At 49.7% G+C, this 23066-nt stretch overlaps 9 protein-coding genes across 9 annotated transcripts; 4 read left to right on the plus strand and 5 right to left on the minus strand.

Annotated features, from left to right (window-relative positions):
- Positions 1-249: 249 nt before the first annotated feature.
- Positions 250-3616, minus strand: N7517_011431 (uncharacterized protein; the record flags this gene model as incomplete). The annotated part of the gene is made up of 6 exons (XM_056729154.1): positions 250-1339; positions 1391-2979; positions 3027-3043; positions 3099-3201; positions 3254-3397; positions 3455-3616. The coding sequence occupies 6 exons, from the start codon at positions 3614-3616 to the stop codon at positions 250-252; spliced, it is 3105 nt and encodes a 1034-aa protein (XP_056574969.1).
- Positions 3617-3664: 48 nt separating this feature from the next.
- Positions 3665-4276, minus strand: N7517_011432 (uncharacterized protein; the record flags this gene model as incomplete). The annotated part of the gene is made up of 4 exons (XM_056729155.1): positions 3665-3695; positions 3941-3996; positions 4072-4224; positions 4271-4276. 4 exons carry the CDS (start codon positions 4274-4276, stop codon positions 3665-3667), a joined length of 246 nt encoding a protein of 81 aa, XP_056574970.1.
- A 1192-nt stretch (positions 4277-5468) lies between these two features.
- On the minus strand, positions 5469-7376 carry N7517_011433 (dolichyl-P-Glc:Glc1Man(9)GlcNAc(2)-PP-dolichol alpha-1,3-glucosyltransferase ALG8; the record flags this gene model as incomplete). The annotated part of the gene is made up of 6 exons (XM_056729156.1): positions 5469-5996; positions 6046-6185; positions 6248-6741; positions 6805-6998; positions 7062-7140; positions 7300-7376. The coding sequence occupies 6 exons, from the start codon at positions 7374-7376 to the stop codon at positions 5469-5471; spliced, it is 1512 nt and encodes a 503-aa protein (XP_056574971.1).
- A 218-nt stretch (positions 7377-7594) lies between these two features.
- Positions 7595-7804, plus strand: N7517_011434 (uncharacterized protein; the record flags this gene model as incomplete). The annotated part of the gene is made up of 1 exon (XM_056729157.1): positions 7595-7804. The coding sequence occupies one exon, from the start codon at positions 7595-7597 to the stop codon at positions 7802-7804; it is 210 nt and encodes a 69-aa protein (XP_056574972.1).
- Positions 7805-7873: 69 nt separating this feature from the next.
- Positions 7874-9507, plus strand: N7517_011435 (uncharacterized protein; the record flags this gene model as incomplete). Its single annotated transcript, XM_056729158.1, has 7 exons — positions 7874-7962; positions 8019-8085; positions 8136-8206; positions 8263-8443; positions 8499-8693; positions 8759-9308; positions 9380-9507. 7 exons carry the CDS (start codon positions 7874-7876, stop codon positions 9505-9507), a joined length of 1281 nt encoding a protein of 426 aa, XP_056574973.1.
- A 515-nt stretch (positions 9508-10022) lies between these two features.
- Positions 10023-13637, minus strand: N7517_011436 (putative PHD finger domain protein; the record flags this gene model as incomplete). The annotated part of the gene is made up of 3 exons (XM_056729159.1): positions 10023-11367; positions 11427-13023; positions 13580-13637. The coding sequence occupies 3 exons, from the start codon at positions 13635-13637 to the stop codon at positions 10023-10025; spliced, it is 3000 nt and encodes a 999-aa protein (XP_056574974.1).
- A 1292-nt stretch (positions 13638-14929) lies between these two features.
- Positions 14930-16473, minus strand: N7517_011437 (curved DNA-binding protein (42 kDa protein); the record flags this gene model as incomplete). The annotated part of the gene is made up of 5 exons (XM_056729160.1): positions 14930-15120; positions 15181-15993; positions 16067-16171; positions 16226-16309; positions 16446-16473. 5 exons carry the CDS (start codon positions 16471-16473, stop codon positions 14930-14932), a joined length of 1221 nt encoding a protein of 406 aa, XP_056574975.1.
- Positions 16474-17626: 1153 nt separating this feature from the next.
- Positions 17627-18499, plus strand: N7517_011438 (endonuclease/exonuclease/phosphatase family protein; the record flags this gene model as incomplete). Its single annotated transcript, XM_056729161.1, has 1 exon — positions 17627-18499. The coding sequence occupies one exon, from the start codon at positions 17627-17629 to the stop codon at positions 18497-18499; it is 873 nt and encodes a 290-aa protein (XP_056574976.1).
- A 918-nt stretch (positions 18500-19417) lies between these two features.
- On the plus strand, positions 19418-21873 carry N7517_011439 (SWI/SNF chromatin-remodeling complex subunit SNF5; the record flags this gene model as incomplete). The annotated part of the gene is made up of 2 exons (XM_056729162.1): positions 19418-21409; positions 21466-21873. The coding sequence occupies 2 exons, from the start codon at positions 19418-19420 to the stop codon at positions 21871-21873; spliced, it is 2400 nt and encodes a 799-aa protein (XP_056574977.1).
- Positions 21874-23066: the final 1193 nt, after the last annotated feature.

Raw genomic sequence — 23066 nt, forward strand, 5'->3', positions numbered from 1 at the left:
TGCCTTTACTAAGCCAAATTGGGATATGTAGCCGGTATTCATTCAGCTTTCATCATAGGGCTTCATTGACTGAACTTGTCTTTTTTCAAGATTCTATGTTATTGCATTGCTTTTGCTATTTAACTTCTTCCCAAAAAAATGCTATCGAAAAGAAATGAACTCCCCGTCTCCATGCAGCTCGAAATGTATACGAAGTACAAAGAATATCGTGGTCGCGTGAGATTGTAGAATTAATGCCCTCTGAAGGCATCAACCCCTGCGCTGAGCGCGTGTTCGGGTCAAAGGCTTAGCTTGCTTAGCCTGCTTAGCTGCTTTGGTCACTTTGGTGTCATCCGAAACCCGCTTGCGCTTGGCCGGCCGGCCAGGGTCAACATGAAGATGCCCATGCTCGGACAATGCGGTCGTGTTTTTCCAGCGCAGGCAGCGGGGACTATTCTCATTCACTTCCACATAGGTCTTGGTCCGGGTGGTCACGCGTTTGGCTGGGATGTCCTCCGACTCAGCTCTATCAGGCGTCTCGGCTAGGTACGCCTTGCGATTCTTCATGTACTTGGCGATGTACTCTTGCTGGATGAGCAGCTCCTTAAGCAACTTGGCCTCCCGGTTGCCGCGCGAGTCCAGCCACTCCACGAGCTGTTCAATTGCCTCGGGATCCTCATAGTAGCCCCATTCACGGGCATTCGACAGGTGGGTTGATCCTTCTTCGCTCTTCTTGCGCTCTGCAGGTGTGGTTTGGAAATGCTTCTGGTACTGCTTGCGTTGCTCGTCGGTCACGTCGATGAAGCCGGCATACTCCATTTCATCCGGACCTTGAACCCACAGACGGCCATTGGCATAGCATGCCTCGGCGGTTGAGCTTTCCGGCATACCCTCGTAGGGCATCGCATTACGCTCAAACCACCAGTAGCGATTGCAGAAGCGATCCAATCCAAGGCATCGGGTCCGGGGGCAGTCGGTTTCGCGAAGGCTGTTCTCCACAGTCTCGATCTGATCCTGGAGCTTCTCGATCTTGGCCTTCTGCTCGTCGATCTTCTTCAAGACTCGCTGGTATTGCTTGGAACCCTTAGGCTGCTTCGCCAATATCTCCTTTCGCTCCTTTTCCAATTCTTGCTTCCGTTTACGCTCCAGGGCTCGATCAACCCCTCCACGTAATGAGCGTGGTCGAGGGATATCCTCGTCTTCTGTATCCCCGACCATTTCAGAGTCCCCTTCCAGGCCAGTCAGTCGAGAATCATCTAAGCCGTCCAATTCAGGTACCGGTGTAGGTGACTTCCCAGCCTTTTCGGGTTCGGGCTGAACGGCCTTGCGCTCCTGGTGCAGCTGGCGAAGCTCGATGAGTCTGAAATCTGATGTTAGCGGTTGAGATGGTAACGGTCAATGATTGACTTACCCTGCTTTGCGCGCCTTCTGGTACTCGATTTTCTCCTTGCGCAACTCTGTCATCTGATTGCTACACTCCTCTAGATAATTTCGGATAGCCTTGGTCTCCAAACTCAACATGCAGATCATTTGGAGGACCTTGGTACGCAAATTGATGTCGAGTGTTTGGTACTGCTCCTGCACAGTGTCCTGTGTGGGCTCGCGATCGAGAGGTGCCAGATGCTTGAGAATTGTGTTGCAGACTTGCTCCGAGCGAGGACGGATAGATAGCTGGTGCAAAATTCCAACTATCACCAATTGCCATCCACCGTTGCGGAAATCGCGCTTGCGGAGACGATCAATCCAACCATATTTCTCAAACATTTCGCCGGCGCGATGAATCTGCGTCTCCTCGGATTCATCTTCCTTAATCTGTAATTTGATGGTGACTGCCTCTTCCTTGGCCAGGCTTCCTCTCGTGGTCATTCTCTCAGGCTTCGCCTGCGGCTCTGGAGACTCTTCCTCTTCTTCTTCTCCATCTTCTTCTCCCTCCTCTTCGGATTCATCGGAATCATCAGCAGGGAAATCTGGGAGTGAGATTTGAACAGCTCCATCATCGTTCGATGAATTGACAAGCTTTTTAAGAACGGCACAATGCACTTCAACAAAAAGCTCGCAATCCACTTCATCTGATGAGAACCGCATGGCTTGGATGAAATCGTCAAAGGTGAAAGAGTCCACTTCAAATACTTCACAGTAGACATTGAGTGTGTCCCAGGTCTCCAGGAGCAATCCCACTGTTTCCGGCTCTAGATCATCAGGCAGAAGGTCCTCCGCACCGTCGTCTTCAGACTCACCTACCATCATAAATTTCAGAGTTGGCCGGTGTTGCTTTTCAGAATTAGGAGCAAGGTCCAGGTCTTCGATGGGGTATTTGATCGGTGGCGGGGTTGGTGCTCTTGGCTCGTTCTTGACGACCACAGCCGGGAGTCCAGCAAGCTTCCTATCGCCAACCAGTGGCGGTTTGGAAGGGCGCAAGGGATTAGAAGGAAGAAGGAATGATGGGTTACCATTCAGCGACCGCTGATACTCCTGGTACTGCGCCTCCCGTGATTTTGCCATGTCCTGTGCAGACAATTTCGACTTCTGGCCCTTGACTGCGGGTTTCAGCTCGGGCAGCTGCTGAGAAGAAAAGAAACCAAAGAAGCCGTCTTGGTCCGCTTTCTTCATCGCCTTCTTCTCTGCCACCTTCGCACCATACTGCAGATGCTTAGGTACCTCGATCGGAATCTTGTATGTCTCTGCGACAGATGGTTTGACCAACCAGGGGGCACCTGTCCAGGACTCTCTGGTGACGTTGTTTTTGATAAATCCGCGCAGCATCAATTTAGTGAATGCCTTTCGGTCGCGCGTGATGTGGTCCTGGTCCAGCAGGGCCTCTTCATTTTGTCGATCTAGGATTTTGACCAGATACCTGGCAAAAGCAGGTGTTTTAATAGTTCCATCAGCATATAACTGCTCTGCAAAGTTTGCCTTGTCTCTGATGGTACCATGAAGGCGACTGCTATCCTCAAGCAAAATGAGAACGGCTTCGCCTGGGTAGAAGTCTGATTTAAATTCCTAGGTTTGTTAGATCAGTTGTTAGATAAATGGTGGGATTATCTCACTTCATAGATTTCATCCACTAAGAAAGAGTGATGTTAGCTTGATTCAGACTAAAAAAGATAGGAATAGCATACCCAGACTGTCCACCCTCGAAACTGTAGAGAACTGAATTCTGCGCAGAATAGGTTCTCTCAGCGCATCGGGGAAACTGTTGTTGACTTCACGCGATTCCTCCGTCTAGTCAAGTCTTAGCATGTGTCCATCACTCGGTGCCCGTGTTATAATATACCTCACTGCGGAGCGCCTCGAAGAAGGTCAAGCCCGAATGGCCGGTGATCTCGCAGATGAATCGGCGTTGTTTGTAGAAGTCCATTCGCTGAAGGTAAGGCTCGTAACTGGTGAAGACCTCATTGGTCTCCGGGATAACCCAGACCTAGGAAGAAGTCGGGTCAGTGGGAAAGTCTGCAATATGGGTAATAGCGATACATACCTCGGAGCTATCATCTTCAATGACAGTCTGTGGGAGATATTGGACCGGTTTGCGTTTGAATAACACCTGTCCATGCAATTGCGTAAGCCTCTTTGTGTCCGTAGCATCCACCACTTTCTTCTTGGCACCTCCGCAACCATTCCATCGGATAAGGTATTGCATACCATGATGGTTTAAATATTGAGTGTGAACGCGCCAGTCGGCCGGGAGTTATTGTGTGCAGAATCGAGCATGAACGGGACTAAACAAAACGCGATCTTAGTTAGCGAGTGAAGCTTGTCGATTGTGTGAAGGTAAAGACCGCGTCAGACATGCAATCGGCGGAGGTATTGGAAGCTGCGATATAGATTGCAGATGCTCCAGTTGCTCTAGTGCACCGTTGTGTGGAGAGGTGGCGGTTGTGGGAGGGAATTGTCGTGATCAGGCCTGGTCGCAGACCCAGAACATGCGAACAGTGGAATAGCTCGTGAATTCATGCGGACTTACCGGAGTAGAACGCGTCCTGTATAAAGCGAACCAAATGATTCTGAGATGATGGACTGCTATAATATCAGGTTAGGGGGGAGAAAGGTGTGAATATTTGAAGGTGTAAGAAGCAGGAAAGAAGAAAGGTAGACAAAAAGGAAGCGGTAGATCATTGCAGGACCGCGAATCAGCGGTGGAAGCTGATTGGTGGAGAGGAGGAGCAAGCGGGAGCCAAAGCCCAGCAGAAAAACGCTGGGCTTTCCTCGGGACCCTCGACGCTCCCTACTCCCCTCGTCATCTCCCGACTATCAATTCTTTCTTCTTTTCTTTCCCAACTCTACCCGTATTTACCCTCATTCGACTCGTCTGATTCAGGAGATTTTATCTATAGCCTCTTCATTTCAAATTACTCTGATATTTCTATTCTTCAACTCGATTATCACTTTGTTTCTATTCTGAGCCTCCGGGCTAAGATCGGAACAATCAATTGGAACTAACCGGACCATGTCAACCACCAGCTTTGTTTGTATTTTTAACATGAAACACCAACCTTTCAACAATATTCTCTTTGGCTTTAAATGTTCAAGTCTTATTTGTTCACCGTACAGTCGTCAACCTACATAGGTCATCATATTTCATACTTACAATATAACGAGACCTATTTTGAGAATAACTGTATCGCATTAAAGTGCAAGTCATGATTATCAAAGAACTTTGTATGTATATTATAGATCCTATATCGGCTAATAACTGTCCATCATCTTTATGGCTCTAAAGCAAGTAGCTATGTTTGGTATATAGATTTGATACATCTTCAGCCACGGTGTCACAAGCGCATTGGCCACCCTGATGTCTATTGTTCAATAAGGGGTACTTCTGTATCTACACTTGCTAAAGTTAATACCTCTTTCTTTTACGTGTCATCACACTCCTTTTTTGTGATCGCTTGGTTGTCGCGCGGCTAGACGTGAATAACAAACATGCTATGTGAGACATATACCACCACTAACTATCATTATGGGTATGGATGCTTTATACTTTGCTATCTTTACAACGTGCTACTTGTGACTTCTTTGGATAAATTACCCTAAATACATCGTTAATCCTAGACAGAAAGTAGGAAATCGCATTTGGACATGATGCATGATCAGAAAAGAACCTCAACCACATGCAAAAATATATATGTGCTATAAACATGCATTTTCACGACTAGACAATTACCCAGGCCAACACTAAGATCAAAGAGATAAAAAATACTTATATATTTACACAAATATTGCCAGCACAGTCCTTTAATGGAAACATATTCTTCCGCCATGTTTCTATCCGACCTGCATTTGGCTGCAGGCCAACCATGGATGAAGGTAGACTAACCAGATTGGGCCTAGTGGGAGAATAGACTCCGTGATCCGTGGGTCCTATCCACGTGGAAACAAACAATGCAAACCTCCGAGTGATCTTGAAGTCACCTCAAATGACCCAAGTTTGTAGTTAACAATAGATAGTTAAAGATGTAAAATGGTTGTTGATTCCAGCTAATTCCATTAATTTAAGATGTAAAATAAACCACCATGAACCCAACCCAACTTCCGACCACCCCGAGGGCACAATAACTGCTCATGAACATCAATGGCAGGAACTCTAGCCGGTCCCATCCGAAGATCAACTGGTGCCCCAGGGAGCAGTAGATAATTAAAGGAATGGAGATGGTCAAGTAAAGCAGCGAAAGCCGGTCGAATAGGAAGATTCGGGGTCGCTCGGGGACAGGGGCAACTCGGTCGAAGACGAAGAGGAACAGCACCAACCACATGACTGTATAGATAGTCTTGATGGGGAACTCCGCTGCTGTAAACAGCAGGGGAAAGAGTGAGACATGTCCTGCAACTGCCAGAGGTCGGAAAGCGCTGAAGTAGCGACGGTCCTTGAGGGCGATGAGACTGAATGGGATGATAATGAGAAGAATGGCTTTCTCATGCACATGCCAACCGAAGAGGAATGATGCGTAGCCACAAAGGGTGATCGCACCGACAAAGGTATCCCAACAGCCTGGGTTGAACCAGACCTTGACAAGAGGAATCTAGATAATTGTGAGAAAAGGCCAAAGGCATAAGATGAGTAGCACATACCAGCTGGAACAAGAAGGTCAATATGAACGTGTATTCCTTTGTGATCTCCGGGAGGACGGCAAAAGAGGTGTCTCCCACCAGTCCTCGTGTGACGCTGTTTATAGCATCAGGGTTCACGGGAAGCCCTAGCCGTGGAGCAACTGTAGAGATTGTCAGATACGCTCATATGTCGTGTTCGCTGGGAGAGGCAGAAGCTACTTACGGGAAATCAATGCTCGATCAGCGAAAGAGTACATCGCCCAGATATTTGGCGCCCAGTACGCGTGACACAGCCCTCTCGAAAATGGAAACAGCCTGTCCTTGATCTGCAGCAGTTGTCCCCATTGCGCAAATGGCCCAAAGGCAATTGCGAAAACGCCCACCACGCAGAATCCAAGTTTGAAGATATTGCCGAATCGGGGCCGGAAAATCGATTTGAGACTAAGGCAATAGGTGCGCAGCAAATAGACGAAGTAGGCGAGAGCGAGGTAGAGGTATATGTGCTTCATGCACAGCAGCACCGCGAAGAGGATACCGCTGTAGAGAAGAGTCGATTGCTTGCGAGCCAGGACAATCGATAGGATCAGTATTCCATACATGAAGCCATTGTATTGGAAGTGGATATGATCAATAATGAGGAGACCGGGGGATAGCAGGATAGAAAGACTGGCCACATGCGCAGCCTGCTTGTTCGGCAAAGGAGCGGACTTGACGAATCTATCGAACAGCAGTTAGAATTCCATTGCATCAACAAAAAAAAGACAGGATCGAGTGCCATACCGGTTAAGCGCATAGACAAGAACCAACTCCGTCAAAATCACAGTTGTTCTTTGAAAGTAGACAGTCTGCCAGGAGTCATAGCCAAGGTTTTTCACAACCAACATCGCAGTGTCCGCGTATGCAGCAGCCTGCGACAACAGCCACTCGAAGACTGCGAAGAACGGGGGGTAATCGAGCGTCCATTCCGAGGATTTCTAAACCAGCCCAAGTCAGCACTGGCCACGCTTTCCCAATATCATGCGTTAGACCAAACATACTTCATAGTACCATTCTTGAACTGGGAGAGAATGGGTGATGGCAAGCCAATTGCGATGGACCTCAAAATCGGTCGATTTGCTGTAACACAAAAAAGCATATTAGCGAAGCTCATTTAGTAACCCCAATATCCTGTTCCAAGGTCTTCTTGGGTGCCTTGCGCAGTTTCTTTTGCAGTGATTGTTCGTCTGTCCACACTGCCCGGTATTTTTTTGCTGCGGTGAAACGAGCGGAACTCACTATGCGGGGAAGAGCAGCACCTTGAAGGCAGCTGCAACGATGGCGCATTGTGCCAATGAAGGGTATAGGTCAGCCATTGGAGCTCCTTTGCATGATGGTGTAGCGATGTTGAAAGCTGAGAAGACGCAAGACGCAAGAATGCGCAAATCGGCGGAGTCAGTAGCTCCGCATGTTATTTTGAGGGCACGTGACTAGATGCGGAGGTCGGAGGTCAAATCAGGAGCTAAACACCTGGGCAGAAGGACAGATAAGTCAATACAACACATACAACGTCAAAAGAAAACACTCTCTCCGTATGGACTTCACAGACGTCGGAATCCGCCACACGATTCTCAATAGTGTACAGCTCCATCACTTCATCGATTTCTCGCCATCGGCCGCTGTTATCGCGAAAGAGGCCCGTCTCTGCGTTATTGCCATTGTTGTCGGTTGGATCACCACCAGTGTCGTCTCCAGCATTTGCAATCGGAAGTGTGACCGTGACTCAAGTCATAGCAATCGCTGATAGCTGCTCCACGAAACTTCCGCGAATCCATATCAACATTAAGCTTCACGATCCGTCAAACCACACAACATGATGAGAACATTAGCTTCCCTGGCATTGCTTGCCGTAGGGGCTACAGCCCAGATTATTGACAGCTCAAGCTTTGGCACCGGTCAAACGTTAGTATAGTGCCCATCTTCAGTCTTTGGGTTATAGTTATCTGACTTCAGACCAGGATATCACCAAGCCGAGACTCTATTCCCGGATGGGCAATTGGAGGAGAGGGCCATGAACCGTCCGTTGTGAGTAGGCCTGCCGGTATCGTCACCGAACTGATCTAATAGCCATGCAGCTATCAGACAAGCTCATCTTAACACCGCCGTACCCTGGAAACACACGAGGATCAGCTTGGGCACAGAGTCCGTAAGTGAAGGGCTTCAAACCATGGTATTGGACACCAGATAATAACATGGGTATAGAGTCTCTCAGTCGGAATGGTCAGCAGAGTTCCAATTCCGAGCAAGCGGACCAGAACGAGCGGGTGGAATCCTGCAGTTGTGGTATACCAAAGACGGCCAGTCCCGTATTGGTACCTCGAGCATCTATACTGTCGGCCAGTTCGACGGTTTTGCTCTGGTAATCGATACGCATGGTGGAAGAGTGCGTATTGACCCGTCGCGTATTGTCGCAGCGTATTAATTGACCTCTACTATAGGGTGGCAGTGTCCGTGGATTCCTAAATGACGGTACCATCGATTACAAAAGCCATAACAGCCCAGACAACTTAGCCTTTGGCCACTGCGACTACTCTTACCGTAACCTAGGCCGTCCATCAATCGTTAAGCTCAAGCACACCAGCTCCGTCTTTGAAGTCACCATCGACGACAAGCTTTGCTTTTCAACCAACAAGGTATGGACACACACTATAGCCCGCCGACAGCGCCACAGCCATCTTAGACATACTAACCCTCGCAGGTCACCTTGCCCGCTGGAAACACCTTCGGCATCACAGCAGCCACTCCCGAAAACCCAGACTCATTCGAGATCTTCAAGTTCATCCTCGCGTCTGCCGCAGGCCAAGGATCGACAATTCCCTCCAACCAAGGCAGCACTCAGCAGCCGATTGTCAACCAAATTCCTGATCAGCCCCCTCAACCTATAATCAACTCAGGCACCGAAATGTCAATGAACGGCTTGGCTGCCCAGATTGCCGACCTCAGCGGGCGCATCCAGCTAGCGGGCAAGGCCACCAACCTCATCCTCCAGGAAATCAAGAACCAGGCCCAGAAGGCCGATGAGCGTCATGCAGAACTTGTCCAGAAGGCCCTGGCCCAGGACCGCCAGCTCGCCCAGTTCGACTCCCGCCTCTCGCGCGTCGAGCAAGTGCTCCAGGTCGTCCAGAGCGACCTGAAGAGCGTCGCTTCGCAGAGCAAGGATTACAGTGGACGCTTCAACCAGCTCCACGAGACGCTGCGCTCATCCCACCTCAGCCTGAGCGAGAACCTGCAGGGTCATCTGCTGAGTGGTAAGTCCGCTTGACTTTATTCGGATGATTTATTCGTTCAATCTGCTAATCGCTTTTCTTTCATCTTATAGTCATTACGGCCTCCAGCCCGCGCATGGGCTTCTTCATCTTCTTGCTGATCGCGTTCCAGGTGGTCCTCGTGATCTCCTACGTCGTCTACAAGCGTCGTCGGGCCAACATGCCCAAGAAGTTCCTTTAAGCGCCCCGTCCTGTCCCTCCCTTCCCCCCACCCCCCTGTCCCACCTGAAGCTATGTCGCCTGAGGTTATTGTGTGATGGGGGGTGGGGGAATATTTACAATATTCAGAAGTGTGGCCTGCCCGGAGGTCAGCGCCGGGATTTATTCTTCCAGAAGTTATGTATAAAGTACGAATATCATTACGTTCATGAGAAAATTTGAGAGTATATCTGAGAGTAATTACATCTACAAGTGAGAGAAAAGTGAAATGACAACTATTCATTTGGCCTTTGGCCCATGCTATCGTACACGTCCCTCCGAGCCACCCGACCACGCAAATTTTTTTTTTGAAAAAAAAAACGAGTTAGAAAAGAAAACAGATTGGTGGCCGGGCGGCCCGGAGAGACAGATTTGAAGAAATTTGAACGATCGCCTCCCCGGCGATCGTGAAAATGAAAAAAAAAAACACGAAGTCGTGAAAATTCAAAACGCCGGGTCCCATGCGCGAATTGAATTAAGAGCCCCCCTGTGGGGGGCTCACTTGGACTTGGTGTATTGGCGCTTTTGCGCCCGCTCTCCCCCAGATCCCTGGTCATCGGCACGGGATCGCTTGCGATTGAACACAGGGATCCGGGGGAGAAGCTCGGAGTCGGAGTGGTGCGACTCCGGAGAGCCACCCTCCTTGGGAGAGGTGGCAGCGTGAGAGGAACCGAGTGTGGACTCCTCATCAATACGGGAGAGAGGCTTCTGAGCAACGGGCGAGGTAGGCCCGGCAGCCTCGGCGATGTGACCTTCGCCAGTAATAGGAGCAGAAACAGGAGCAGTAGCAGGAGCAGGCATGCTAGCCATGCTCAGGAGGGCAGCGGCAGCGTCAAATTCTTCAGTGGAAACAGGAGCGCCGGCGATCATGTTGTTAACAGCGTAAGAAACATTCTGGGTGAGATCCGCGGGAGGACGGCTTTGTGTGATGTTGTTGGTAATCCCGGCATCTTCAGTACGGTTGAGGTACTCATTGGTGAGTTGCTTGGTCAATTCCAAGCACTTTTGTTCGACAGCTTTGGCATACTTCTTTTGACGTTCATGGTGATCATCTTTGACAGCACTGATGAAGTTCAGGACGACATCACCGCCCAGGTAGCGGGCTCTTTTCTCTCTCCAGTCCTCGTCAAACAAACTCTGATTTGGGTCATCAGGAAGCATGATGTCACAATCAATGGACGCCATGTTCTTGGTTCGGCGCACACGGCGAACACGCTCGTTGCTGCCATTAAGCTCCTTGGTGGCAATCATATCGTCAGGAGTGACATGGTTAGGACACATCCATCCGACCTTGGGGTTAGGGGGATTTGCGCGAGGGGGATCAAGGCAATCCAGATGGAAGCGGCAGGGACAGTAGTCGCAAGTAATAATGGGACGTGTACCTTGGGATGTAAAACCACACTTGGAGCAACGGATGCAGTCTCCCTTGTTGTCGTATTCTCGGAGATGCAACGGATTCGCGTAAATGGTAGGGCCGTCCTGCCTGGGTGGTTTAGTCAGCCGCGGCAGGTGGGGCGCGGACTTGTAGTAGCGTTGATGCTTCAAGTTTCGGGCATAGTCGTTATCAAAGACAATTCCTTCATCAACTCCCTTGAAATGTTCCTTAATATCCTGTGGAAGTTGGAACTCTGTCTTCTTGTAGTGATTGGAGTGCGCAATCAAAGTCGAGAAACTGTTGCGAATGGAGCACTTGGGGCAATGCCACTCTCCCTGTGGAGGATTCTTGGGATCCAAGGGAGGATCCAAGCATTCAAAGTGGTAAGAATTAATGCATGTGTCACAGCAGAGAAGATCACCACCTTTTCCACATTGATGGCAATCGTCGCTGTTGTCGGGGGGTTCACTGTAAGGTGTCATATTAGCAAATAGAAACTGGCCAAGTCATGCCAAGAAATCACGTACATAGAATTTGGCATTTGGCGTGCTTCGTGGCCGCCAGACCAGTCGTTGAATCGGACTGAGTAAGCAGAATTTGAAAGAGAAGATAGACTTGAGACTGTGGTATCAACAGAGAGCGACCGTGCACGCTGTGGGATATCCGGGCCCTTGGCCTTGGCTTTCTGGCGTCGGGAGACGGGCTTGCCGGTCTTGCGACCGATAAGCGAAGCGGATGGTGAATAGACAGATGGAGCCTCGGGCTCTGGACCTTTGACAAGAGGTAGATCGAGAATAGAACCTGGGGGATCAAGGATAGGAACTGGGGGATCAGGGATAGAACCTGGGGCAGGGAGGGAACGAGAACGATTGAGCGCGTCGATATCCCCATTAACACCAGTGCCAATGTTGTTCATGTTGTAGGGGTGTTGAATGTCATCTGATTGACGGATTGTAGAGCGGATTGCACTGTACCGGACAACCGTTTCCGAGTAAGATTCAGCTTGAAGGCGAGCACGCACAGCCCGCATCTTTTCCTCGTGATCAGGATCCATCTCCCACTTGCGCTTACGTTTGTAAGCATTCTCGTTGACTGGGCATGGCTTCTTGGGTCTCTTGAGCGGAGCGGTGTTCGATTTGCCGCTCAGGAAAGCCTCCTCAACCCGAGGACCACTTGTGTCGCGGTAAATGTCAGATACCTTGAAGCTGGGCTCTACGCCAAGAGAATCGGCAGGTGGCACGCTTGATCCACTGCAGGAGGGAAGATCGACTGCATTTGCTGTAGCGCGAACATATTTCTGATACCACTTGCGGGCAGCTGGTACAGAATTGCTGAGGGCGGATTGGAGGGCAAGTGCCATTTGCTCGGTTCCTCCGTTAGGGTGAGAAACGTTGGCGATCAAAGCGAGTCTGAATTCATCATCCACAGCATTGGACCAGAAGTAAAGCAGGGACTGTGCAGACGCCTCGTTGCCAGACTGGAGTGCATCGATTATGGCGAACTTGATGACACCCCGGAGTTTGGGCATGTCATATTTGTCGGAGGGACGGAAAGGAAGAGCCATCAGCGCGGTGATGTACTCGTTGGTGTCATCCGCGCTTGGGAGGGTAGGAGTAGCCGCAGCGGCCGGGGTGGTAGTGGAGCGAAGGGCCTCAGCGGCCGGGCTTTCGACAGCAGGCGAGATTGAGGCAAGTGCCGCTTCTCCAGCAATCTCAACATGATCATTATCGTCCGTCAGGATACCAACCCCGTTGACGGGGGAGATGCGCTCATCTTCATCGAGCGGGACGGTGGTCGGCACGGTCGCGACGCGTTGCGCCTGTTCAGACGGAGGAGCAACGCCAGCAGCTCGGTACTCCGCGATCGATGGGTATTCCCCGATCGGTCTCATTGCTTGAGGTGGGGGGGTTGGGGGCGTCGAAGTGCCCGGGGGCTTCTTCTGAAGCTTCCGTCGTTTCGCGGGTTGGGAAGAGCCCTGACGGCGTTCGGAGTGAGTGGACCCCGTAGGGGCAGGCGGAAGGGGTCTGGTAGGGTTAGTGCCACGCGCTCCATGCCCTAACTTGTCGTCAACGTACTGGGCAGCAGCTTCATTCTGCTTCTCCTTGATTGCCTTTTCGGCGTTGGCTATTCAAAAAAAAGTCAGTGTTTGTTCTCATCTTGGATGTGAGTAAAAAAAAGTGTGGGGTAAATCTCTCAGTTTCACCTGAAGGTGGCAACATCTTGTTCTCACTCATCTCAGAAGTGATCGGTTACCAGATCAGTGAGATAGACAGAGCAAGTATCATCCACATGGGAATGAGAAAAAAAAAAAGGGAATGGTTTCAATAATATAAGTGACTGAAATTGTGGGAGAGAGATAGGAGAGTATGTTGCCTCATCCCCAGGGCTCAGTGAACCAAATGACAGAGCACATCCCATCTTAGAAGTGACTGGACCAATGACGAGACAATTCATGACATAAGACAAGTGGCATAGAAAGGCCACTCCTCTTTGCCTGAGAAATGTGTAGGTCAAGAGGCAGATGAGGTGTTGTGCCTCAGTCACAACAGGAGGGACATGGTGACATGGGGACATGAGACTGGGGACAGGGACAAGGGCAACATGAGACAGAGGTGTATTACATAGGGGAATCTCCCAGCCTGTAGAGAGGGACTGGGGTAGATGGAGGAGAATCACTTACATTTCTTGTTGAGAAGACGCTTCGAGACTCGACGCACGGTCTCTCGAACGGCATCCATTTTTAACGGTGAGGTAACGAAATGGATTGAACGTGGAGAAGAAGAGAGGAGAGAAGAGAAAGAGGAAGAGGAGAAGTGGGAGAGAATAAATACTCTGCGAGAATGGGGGGACCTTCCCTTTTGGGTTAACGTTATTGTTCTTTTCATTGAGAACAAACGGGAACAATAGAATAAACGCGAGTCTAGGTGACATGTCGCATCTTGCTCGACACCCCGTGCCACCAGGGTGTCTCCTTTGAGGATGCCTACGAGAACAATAGCTCTTGTATTGATCTATTGATCTATTGATTCATTGAGAATACGAGGCTGCCTGTGTATAAAGCTTCAATGGTTGCTCAGCCTTAGCTCTATTGTACCTAATCTGGTTGTGTAGACAATCCCTCAGGTACCCATGCAATTAGACAGGCTCTATATTGACCTTAGGAGATGGGTATAAATTGATCATTGTAAGTATGTCTCACGGGGGAATGACTCCAGGGTAGGATATATTCTGCAGATATGCCAAAAGCCATGGTTCTAATGTGTCTGAGGGGAATCGACAGTCAACAGGAACGAGACGGAGATCATGATTATATTGCTACATCAAGACTCTACACCAACCAGCAAGTTGAGGCAGACCGGTTCCCTGTTATTGCCAGCCAGTAGACAAACATCACCTACATAGGTAGGCTAGGATGGTGTCCTAACATTGCATACTCTGAAAGAAAGCCACGGAAGACTCGGCTACAGACCTTTGAACATCGTCCTTTCGTTGAGTAGTCGACGATGGAACTGCACATGTAACTAGTTTTCATATTTTCCTCGAGTAACAAGCTGCCTCGAACAAATTACAGTGTGATTCAACATGGACAAGAATATATGCAAGCAATAGAGGACTACAATGGCTACTGTCCCACTAGAAGTGGACGTCTCCATATAGGTTTACAACACACATGAGTACAGACTGGCAACGTCTTGATTTGGTCCATGGAGTCTGCTCCAATTGCTACATACACGATAGACAGGCCTCCAAGGAAAAGCACAAGAAGAAGGTCTCCCGGCGCCAAGCTCGTCGATACAGTATATACCGAGGTTTCCAAAAAGTGGGTTGGGATTGCCAGCCCTGTCGCATGTCATTGGAAAAATCAAGTATTCTTCTTTTGTTTTTGGATAGATTTCGTATGACCGGCAGTGAGGCTCGTCATTGGATATCGGTTTTGCATTCAGATTGGACAATAAGTCCTACACTATATCAAAGTGTATTGCATGAAAATAATGACTAGGGGAAGATTGTTGAGAGCATTGACTCATATTTACTCTTCACCGGCGGTGGTCTTGGTGGTCTTCTTCTTGCTCTTGTTCTTCTTGTTACCGGTAGAGCGGGCAAGGGGCTGCTCAAGGATCTCGAGGATCTCGGCATCCTCGATCTTCTTGTCAGACTTGACCTGCTCGGGATCGACGGGCTTGGCAGCAGCGAGCTTGGTGAGACCGTTCTTGGTGATGGCTGTGAGGGGGGTTAGCTTATGAGTCCAAATAATCTCCACGAAAATTCAACAGTACTTACCAACGGTGGTCAGCAGACGAGAGACGGGGGAACCGTCAGTCTCGCCGGCGGGCTCGTACTGGCGCAGGACACCGCCACGAACACACTCGACAACGCCGACCTTGGCGGCCTTCTCGTCATCAAGCTGGCGCAAGCTGAAGGGGAAAGTGCCGAACTTCTTGACAACCTCAGACAGAGTCTGGCGGGAGCTGGGGCGCTTCAGGCCGTAAGTGGTGGTGGTACGGCGGTGCAGGGTAGCACGGTGGTCAAGGTTCTTGACCTTGCCGGATCCCAGACTGAGGCCAACCTCAACACCCCAAACTTCGCCGACCTCGGGGACACCGTCACCACGGACACCGTTGCCGGGGGAGAGAATGATCTTCTTCTCGCCCTCAATCTCGTTGCGGCCGAACATCCAGCTGGTGGTGTTCTCGACGACAGTGCAGTCGTAGGTCTTGGCGATCTTCTCGAGCAGGGAAGACATGTAGGCCTGAGTAGGGGCCTTCTTGGCCGCGGCCTTCTTCTTCTCCTCATCGGTACCCTGAGCCAACAGACCCTGGGGAACCATAAGGCGCAGGAGGACCTCGTTGGCGTAGTGGGTAGCGAGAATGAGATCAGCCTCACGTCCGGTGACAACCTCCTTGGGGCCATCCTTCTTGGGAACGACAACCATGTCGCAAACGATGGTTCCGAATCCATCGATCTGAGCACCAAGCTGGACCTTGACGAGCTCGCCGGCCTTCAGAGTAATCTCGGCCTCGGCGGCGTCGGACAACAGAGGAGTGTAGGGAGTCACATAGGAGCTAGGGGAGACAGTCGTGGGGTGAGAGATACCTTAATTTACATGTTAGGATCAGTTCATGTGGTTCTTCTGCCACCAATGGGGTGGAGAGGGGGTTGGACCAACCCTTGGTAATCTTCTTGCCCTTGAAGACCTTGGTGATCTCCTCGTCGAGGAGCTTGTCACCCTTCTGACAGATCTCGACGATCTTCTCTCCCTCCACGCAAAGAGCTATGTAGATGTTAGATCACAAAGTGAGACCACAGAAGTGCTTGCGCAACATACCGAGAACAGCGTCAAGGACGTTGTGAGAAATTTGCGCAGCAGTCTTGTACTTGGTCAAGGTATCGGGGTTGTTGAGGGTGTAATCTAGAAAGAATCGCATAATTAGTCATGGTCCATGAATCGAACATGTTTTCTTTGTTGTGGTGAGTGCCAGCGAGCTCATAGCCCATATTGGGCTCAGTGCCCACAAACGTCAGAGCTTTCCATGAAGTTTACATACCAACCTCGGGTGCTTTAGCTTCAGCCATTGTGAAGTGAATTGAGCTCGTGGAGCTGTAATTAACAAGTAAATGCAAGTGGTTTCAAAAAAGTGATCGGATTGTAAATCCGTGTGAAGCTAGAGGAGAGGAATGGACCGAGATCGAGTCGTGTGCAGAGCGTAGGGCGTTTAGCGTTGGTGGGGTTGGGGTGGTCGCCTGATGTTTCAGGCCTGTCTAGGGCTTTGCCGTAGACGTCATGGCAATCTTTCCCTTGACTTCATACTGAGCTACGCCCTTGGTTCGAGTTAATGAAACATGTTATTATGATCTATCTAGGTGAATTTAGTGTTTCTTTTGTTATATAGACCGTGAATACCTTTCCTCTGATACCCCGGATTCCATCTAGGATCGCTCAGACCTCCAGTCTACTCCAATCCCGCCTAATTTCTCCTCACCTGACCAGTGTTTCCCCTCTTATGCATCCCTGGGAGGAACATCCATGTAACTAGGCCTTTGATCCTGTGAAATTTCTGGTCCTTGCTATTCGAGGGTCATCAATAAATTGGACATCAAGCCCCATATAGACCTTGACTTTAGTACAAAGAAAGTACAAAGAAAGCGATATAAAAATGTATAGATATATTCAATCCTCGTATGTCAATCAAGCTCATACTTCAAGCATTAAAAGGTTCGGGGATATATATAAACCCAGCCTATATCAGTAGGATGGTAGAAGCTCGTACCAAATGCCAAGCGGCTCAGTGGCGGTGGTCGAAATGAACATTCAGTTAACCTAAGATGATATAATAGACTTTAAAAATATGAAGTCTTTTTGATCTACTTGATCTCTGTTTTCAACATCTCTTCTCTTCCTTTTACAGCGTTATAGCCAAACAGGCGAATCACTAGCAGCGAACTGCAAAATACCAGCGAAAAGCACAATTCTTACATACAGAACGACTTATCTCATATGCATATGTAGAGATCCATTGTTAGATACCTACCTCGATGTAGTATATCCATAACCTCCAGGGCCGCTCCTGAAAGTGGGCCCTGTCACTGTGGCATGTCTCAAGTATAGTAGTAGCCTGAGGCACTGCAACGTTCCCCTCAGTTGTAAACCCACGACATAGCTACATATCCCTGGATGTACTACACCATTGTTGGTAGTTTAATCCCCTAGTTTTCTGTATTCCACACTATGAGTTCTACCAAACTTCCCATCCGAGTTTTGACACACAATATTCGATATGCAACCTCGTCCCCCTTCAAAGGCGAAAAGCCCTGGGCTGAACGCAAACAATTGCTGTTGAATGAATTTGAATATGAAGCTCGTCATTGTGGAGAAACCTTCGTCTGCCTACAGGAAGTTCTTCACAACCAACTTGGTGACATCCTGGCTGGCTTGAATCAGGACGCAAAGCCCGAAGCACCAGAGTGGGAGTATATCGGCGTTGGTAGAGATGATGGCCATGAGGCTGGGGAATACTCTCCTATCATCTACAGACCAGCAGTCTGGGAGTTACTAGACTGGGAGACAGTGTGGCTATCCAAGACCCCCGAAACGCCGTCTAAGAGTTGGGACGCAGCCTCCATCCGCATTGTCACCATTGGTGTCTTCACTCATCGAGCTTCTCGGAATACGGTCCTTGCCATGAACACCCATCTAGATGACCAGGGATCTCAGTCTCGTCTCGAGGCTGCGCGTATCATTCTCGGGAAGATTTCTGAGTACAGCCAGAACAAATTCGCAAAGCTCATCTCGGGAACTTTCTTGACTGGCGATTTCAACAGCGAAGAGAACCAGGAAGCTTACCAAGAGGTTACAAAAAGCTTGCTTGATGCATATAAGGAAGTTGAAAGCTCGAGACGGTATGGGAACCACATTACTTGGACCGGGTTTGGTTACGAGGATGAGCCAGCCTCCCGTATTGACTATGTTCTGGTGAAACCCGTGACTGAAGGCCAGAGGTTAGCAGTCATTGGGTATGCAGTGCTAGGGAATCGGTTCGACGATGGTGTATTGTGCTCAGATCATCGGGCTGTTATTGTGGACTTGACACTTCAAAACTGAATAGGTACATATTTATGGAGTACTTAGATAGGCCAAGAGATACCTGGACCTTCCGAGGTCTCGGGGCCTCGGGAGACAGAACATTATGTAACACACACGTGGATCACATGACAATATGTAAAATTGGTAAACGGGGTTCATAGGTTGGCTTGGAGCCCATAGATGAGTGGGAATAACCTCAAAATATCTTAAAAAGTAGACTTATACATTATTATATAATCTCTTTGTGGTTGTTGGACATGTAGAGTGGGCGCGTTTCTTTGCTTGATCTTAGACGGGTGCGGACACTTGTAACGGGTACTCTCCCTCCTTCTCCTTTGCCTCTTTCACCATCACGGCTTTAAAAAAAACAGACCAACTACCACAACTCCCCCAGCTTAAAAGAATCTTCCGGGGAAGAAATCGCGTCGATTGGGATCATCACAATCGATTGAAGAAGGTCAGCTGACTTGGCCCCAACCGATCCGGAGCGGATTCTGCGCTGGAACTCCCGACTGGTCCATTCACGAAACATCGGCGAGAGCTCTCTCCCCCCTTCGGCCCTGGTATGTTCGAATTCCTTCCCATTTGATTTTCCAGTCCATAATTTCCATGTGCTATCCCCATTCAATCCGTCGCACACCCTCAACTGGTGACTTGTGGCGTGTTCGGGACATGCGCCCGTTGCGACATGTTTATCCATCAAGCTCATCCCCCTAGGTGACATTGGATACACGGTCGCGACGGTAATGAATGGTAGTGTACTATCTGAAAACACGTACTAATTATAATTTGATCGCATGGACAGGTTCCATCCCATAACATAATGCTACGGTAACCGACCCGAGCCTATCCCTGTCGCGTTGAGAGCCACTCCGAGCTTCGAAGATTATACGAGTGGCATCAGACGTTCGTTTCGCATTCAATATACCATTCACAATGCCATCCCCTGAAGTGACGGGTGGCTCGCTGCCCTCAGAGCAATCGTTCGGGGACCCTCAGTCTAGTGCCCAGACCAGCTCTGGCGCGTCGGACACGGGGGAGCAAGGTCCAGACAGCGTCGACCTTGGAACAATCCGATCAACAAATGGTCATACGCCAGATTCAATTGCAGAAGGAAAGCAAAGCGCAAAGGCTATGCTAGCTGCTTCCGGGGTGCCATCCTCGTCGGAACCCGGCAGTGAGGCTTCCAATGGCACGCCCCGCTCAAACGGGACACACGGCTCCGCAAGAAAGAGATCTCATGATGGATCTGCTGTTCAATCAACAGATGTCTCGGGAACCGTGGCCGTACGCGCCCGCGAACCGCCACTGGAGAAGATTCTCCTGGCGCAGTACGTTGAGCGTGAATTCCAACACTCGGCCGCAGCTGCCTGGCACAATCCAAGCCAGGAATTACAAAAGAGTAAGCGAGCGGAACGCGACTTCTATTTGGGAGTACGACGCGAAAATCAGTTAAACCCAGCTGCAATCTATGGTGTGGGCTATGAGGGATTTGGAAACCCCCGTACCGACCTTCGCAATCAACACCCTCAACTTCTCTACCCAACCCATCGACGCCGACCCGGAAATAGAAAGACGCGAGAGCTACGCATTTCACGACGTGACGCAAAGACACAGAGCGAACAGATGGAGGATCTGGTCCCTATTCGCTTGGACATTGATTGGGAAAAAGTCAAGATCCGCGACACTTTCACGTGGAACCTTCATGATCGTGTTGTGTCTCCGGACTTATTCGCGGAGAAGCTGGTCGAAGACATGGGTCTCGCGGTAGAGAGCTCCGTCCCTTTGACGAGAATGATCTCCCAGAGTATCCAGGAGCAGGTGATAGACTATTACCCGCACCTTAACATACACGAAGACCCTCTTGATCCTCAGCTACCCTACACCGCGTACAAAAACGACGAGATGCGAATTTCGGTCAAGCTCAACATCACAATTGGTCAACACACCCTCATTGACCAGTTCGAGTGGGATATCAATGATCCCAATAATTCCCCCGAAGAATTTGCATTATGCATGACGGACGATTTATCCCTTTCTGGTGAATTCACTACCGCCATCGCCCATTCAATCCGCGAACAGTCCCAACTCTTCACCAAATCCTTGTACATTGTCGCTCACCCATTCGATGGCCGTCCAATCGAAGACCCCGACCTCCATACCTCATTCCTCCCCACCCCTGTGGCTTCTGCCTTCCGACCATACCAATCCGCCAAAGAGCATACGCCCTATCTTTATGAGTTGAATGAGGCAGATCTTGAACGGACCGAAATCTCAATATCTCGAGAGCAACGTCGCCAGAAACGGTCAATTAACCGTCGTGGCGGCCCTGCTTTGCCGGATCTCAAGGACCGTCAACGCACGATTCGTACCATGATAGTTTCATCCGTGATACCCAACTCAGTGGGTTCCATGGATGAAAGCAATGTGATCAAGCGAACCGGTTCCGGCCGTCGTCGTGGAATGACTGGACACCGGGGAGATGATGATTCAGACGAGTTTGATAGCGACGACTCCTCTGTTGGCTCTCCTGCAATTGGGCCTAACCTTGCACAGGGTACTGCTCGTACCCGAGGCATGAGAGGCGCGGCATCTGCAGCTCACGCTGCGCTTCGCGCCAGCCTTGGACAATCTGCAACCCCTGAACCAGTGTACCACGAGCCCCGAGTTTCGGCCCGAAGACAGCAATACCGAGAAGAGAGTGTGGACGACTCTGATAAGTTGATAGTGAGATTCAAGATTTCGCGTGACAAGCTCGTCGATCTGCGGAACGGAAGGCGCATTGTCTCCGCTCAATCTAGTGCAGGACAAGCATCACGTACGATGGCACCTCCATCCGATAAACAATCCCGACTTCATCCTCCGGCGCGACCCCAACAAACCGGTGCTGTTGATGCACCGAACCCTCCGCAGCCTGGTGTCTCTGGCGTGAGTAGATTTTAACCCCAGTTTCTTGGCCCGTGGCTGACTCTGTGCCCTTGCAGCCCCCACCACCCAACTGGCTGGCAGCTGGTCTCAGCAAGTTGAAACAATCTCACCCCAACGATTCCTTCGAGGGTGTGATGCGCTATTCCGCCGTCGATACTGAAACCCTGGCTCCCGTGGCGAATCCCAACAACCTCCAGGCTGGCCAAAATATCAAATACCAATACCTCCCCCGTATTCGCTGCCACGACTGCCCCGGAAAGCTGTACACCCCCGGCCCGGGCATGACAGTGGACAACTTTGAAGTCCATCTCCGCAACCGGCAGCACAAGGAGCGCGTCGAAGAGCGTCTCACCAAGACTGGCGGCGGTGTTACCAACCCCGATGGCGGAAGTGCCAGTCCAGCCCTCGGGAATGCCAACGTCCCTGGAGCTTCTCCCTCTTCAGCCAGTGGATCCCAGCCATAGTCAATTTCGTTCACGAAGTGATGACAACGGCGTCTTGTGTGATTACTTCCACCTCTCTTTCAGATCGCTTATATTCTTTTACACATTTGATCAATTCAATCCATCTACTTCTTCTCCATACTACGAAAGTCTCTTCTCACATTTCACTCGTGCCGGTTTTGCATAGGTTTTGGTTTCTTAGTGCCGGGGTGAAGCGATCTTTATCCTGTTGGCGCTCAATGTTTCTCTGGGGTGTTTGTGTTTTTTGCTTGCTTCGCTGAACCATGTGTAATAGCAGTTTGAGAGACGGTTTGAGCTTTAGTAAATATTTCAGTTTCTACAATATGGACCAAGTAGGATATCAAACTTAGTATGTCTTTGCTATCAGTATCCCATCTGTTACAACTATCTGAGGCATGTTCGCCCACCTTTCTCCCTTACATATTCATCTCTCGTCTCTCTTATATCTCATTCTCGGTCTCTCTCTTCCAATGGTCAATCCATGATATTTCTTCCAATCACTACCTCGATTGTTCACTGGAGGCAAGTTGTCTCGGTGTCACATGTCACCATCTACATCGGACTATCGCCTCGTATCTCTACTAGCGAAATGTCCGTCTCTTCTACATTGAGGTTACACCACCATAATACTGGAGATTGGGCCTGCGGCCCGGAGTTTAGTTGCCAGGGTGCTAATGTTGAGATATGGGCTAGCGGATCTGTTTGTTGGAAGGAAAAGAGGACATAAACGGCGTGAGACTGTTGAAGGATTGTATTTACTATACATATCCATTGCTTGGAAGGTTATCATATGTTTACATTATACTACAGGGTCGTACCTTCCCTATAAACTGTCCCTTCCTAGATATACACCTATACAACTGTGGTCTATAAAGCAATTTCGCAGGATACGGAAGAACTTCCCCTTCACATCGTCCTGTGGAATCACTATCGTTACCAAAATATCTCTTAACAAAATTTCTCAATCTCTTCTTCGCCAGCTGCGCAGATTGGCATGTTTTGTTCCCCTCTTAACCTCTTTTTGACTTCTTCTAACATGCGACTAGAGGTGAATCCTACTTCCACATAAACGGAGGAGAATGCGGTGACGAAGCTCTTCTGAACAACGGAGGAGAATGACGATCAATTTGGACAGCTGCCGTCGGGAATGCTCGCCTATTTCCTAGTCATTAAGATCATCACCCTCTTGTTCT

Source organism: Penicillium concentricum (assembly GCF_028827145.1).
Source record: "Penicillium concentricum strain IBT 3081 chromosome Unknown utg000006l_segment0_segment0, whole genome shotgun sequence".
In the NCBI taxonomy this organism is placed as follows: domain Eukaryota; kingdom Fungi; phylum Ascomycota; class Eurotiomycetes; order Eurotiales; family Aspergillaceae; genus Penicillium; species Penicillium concentricum.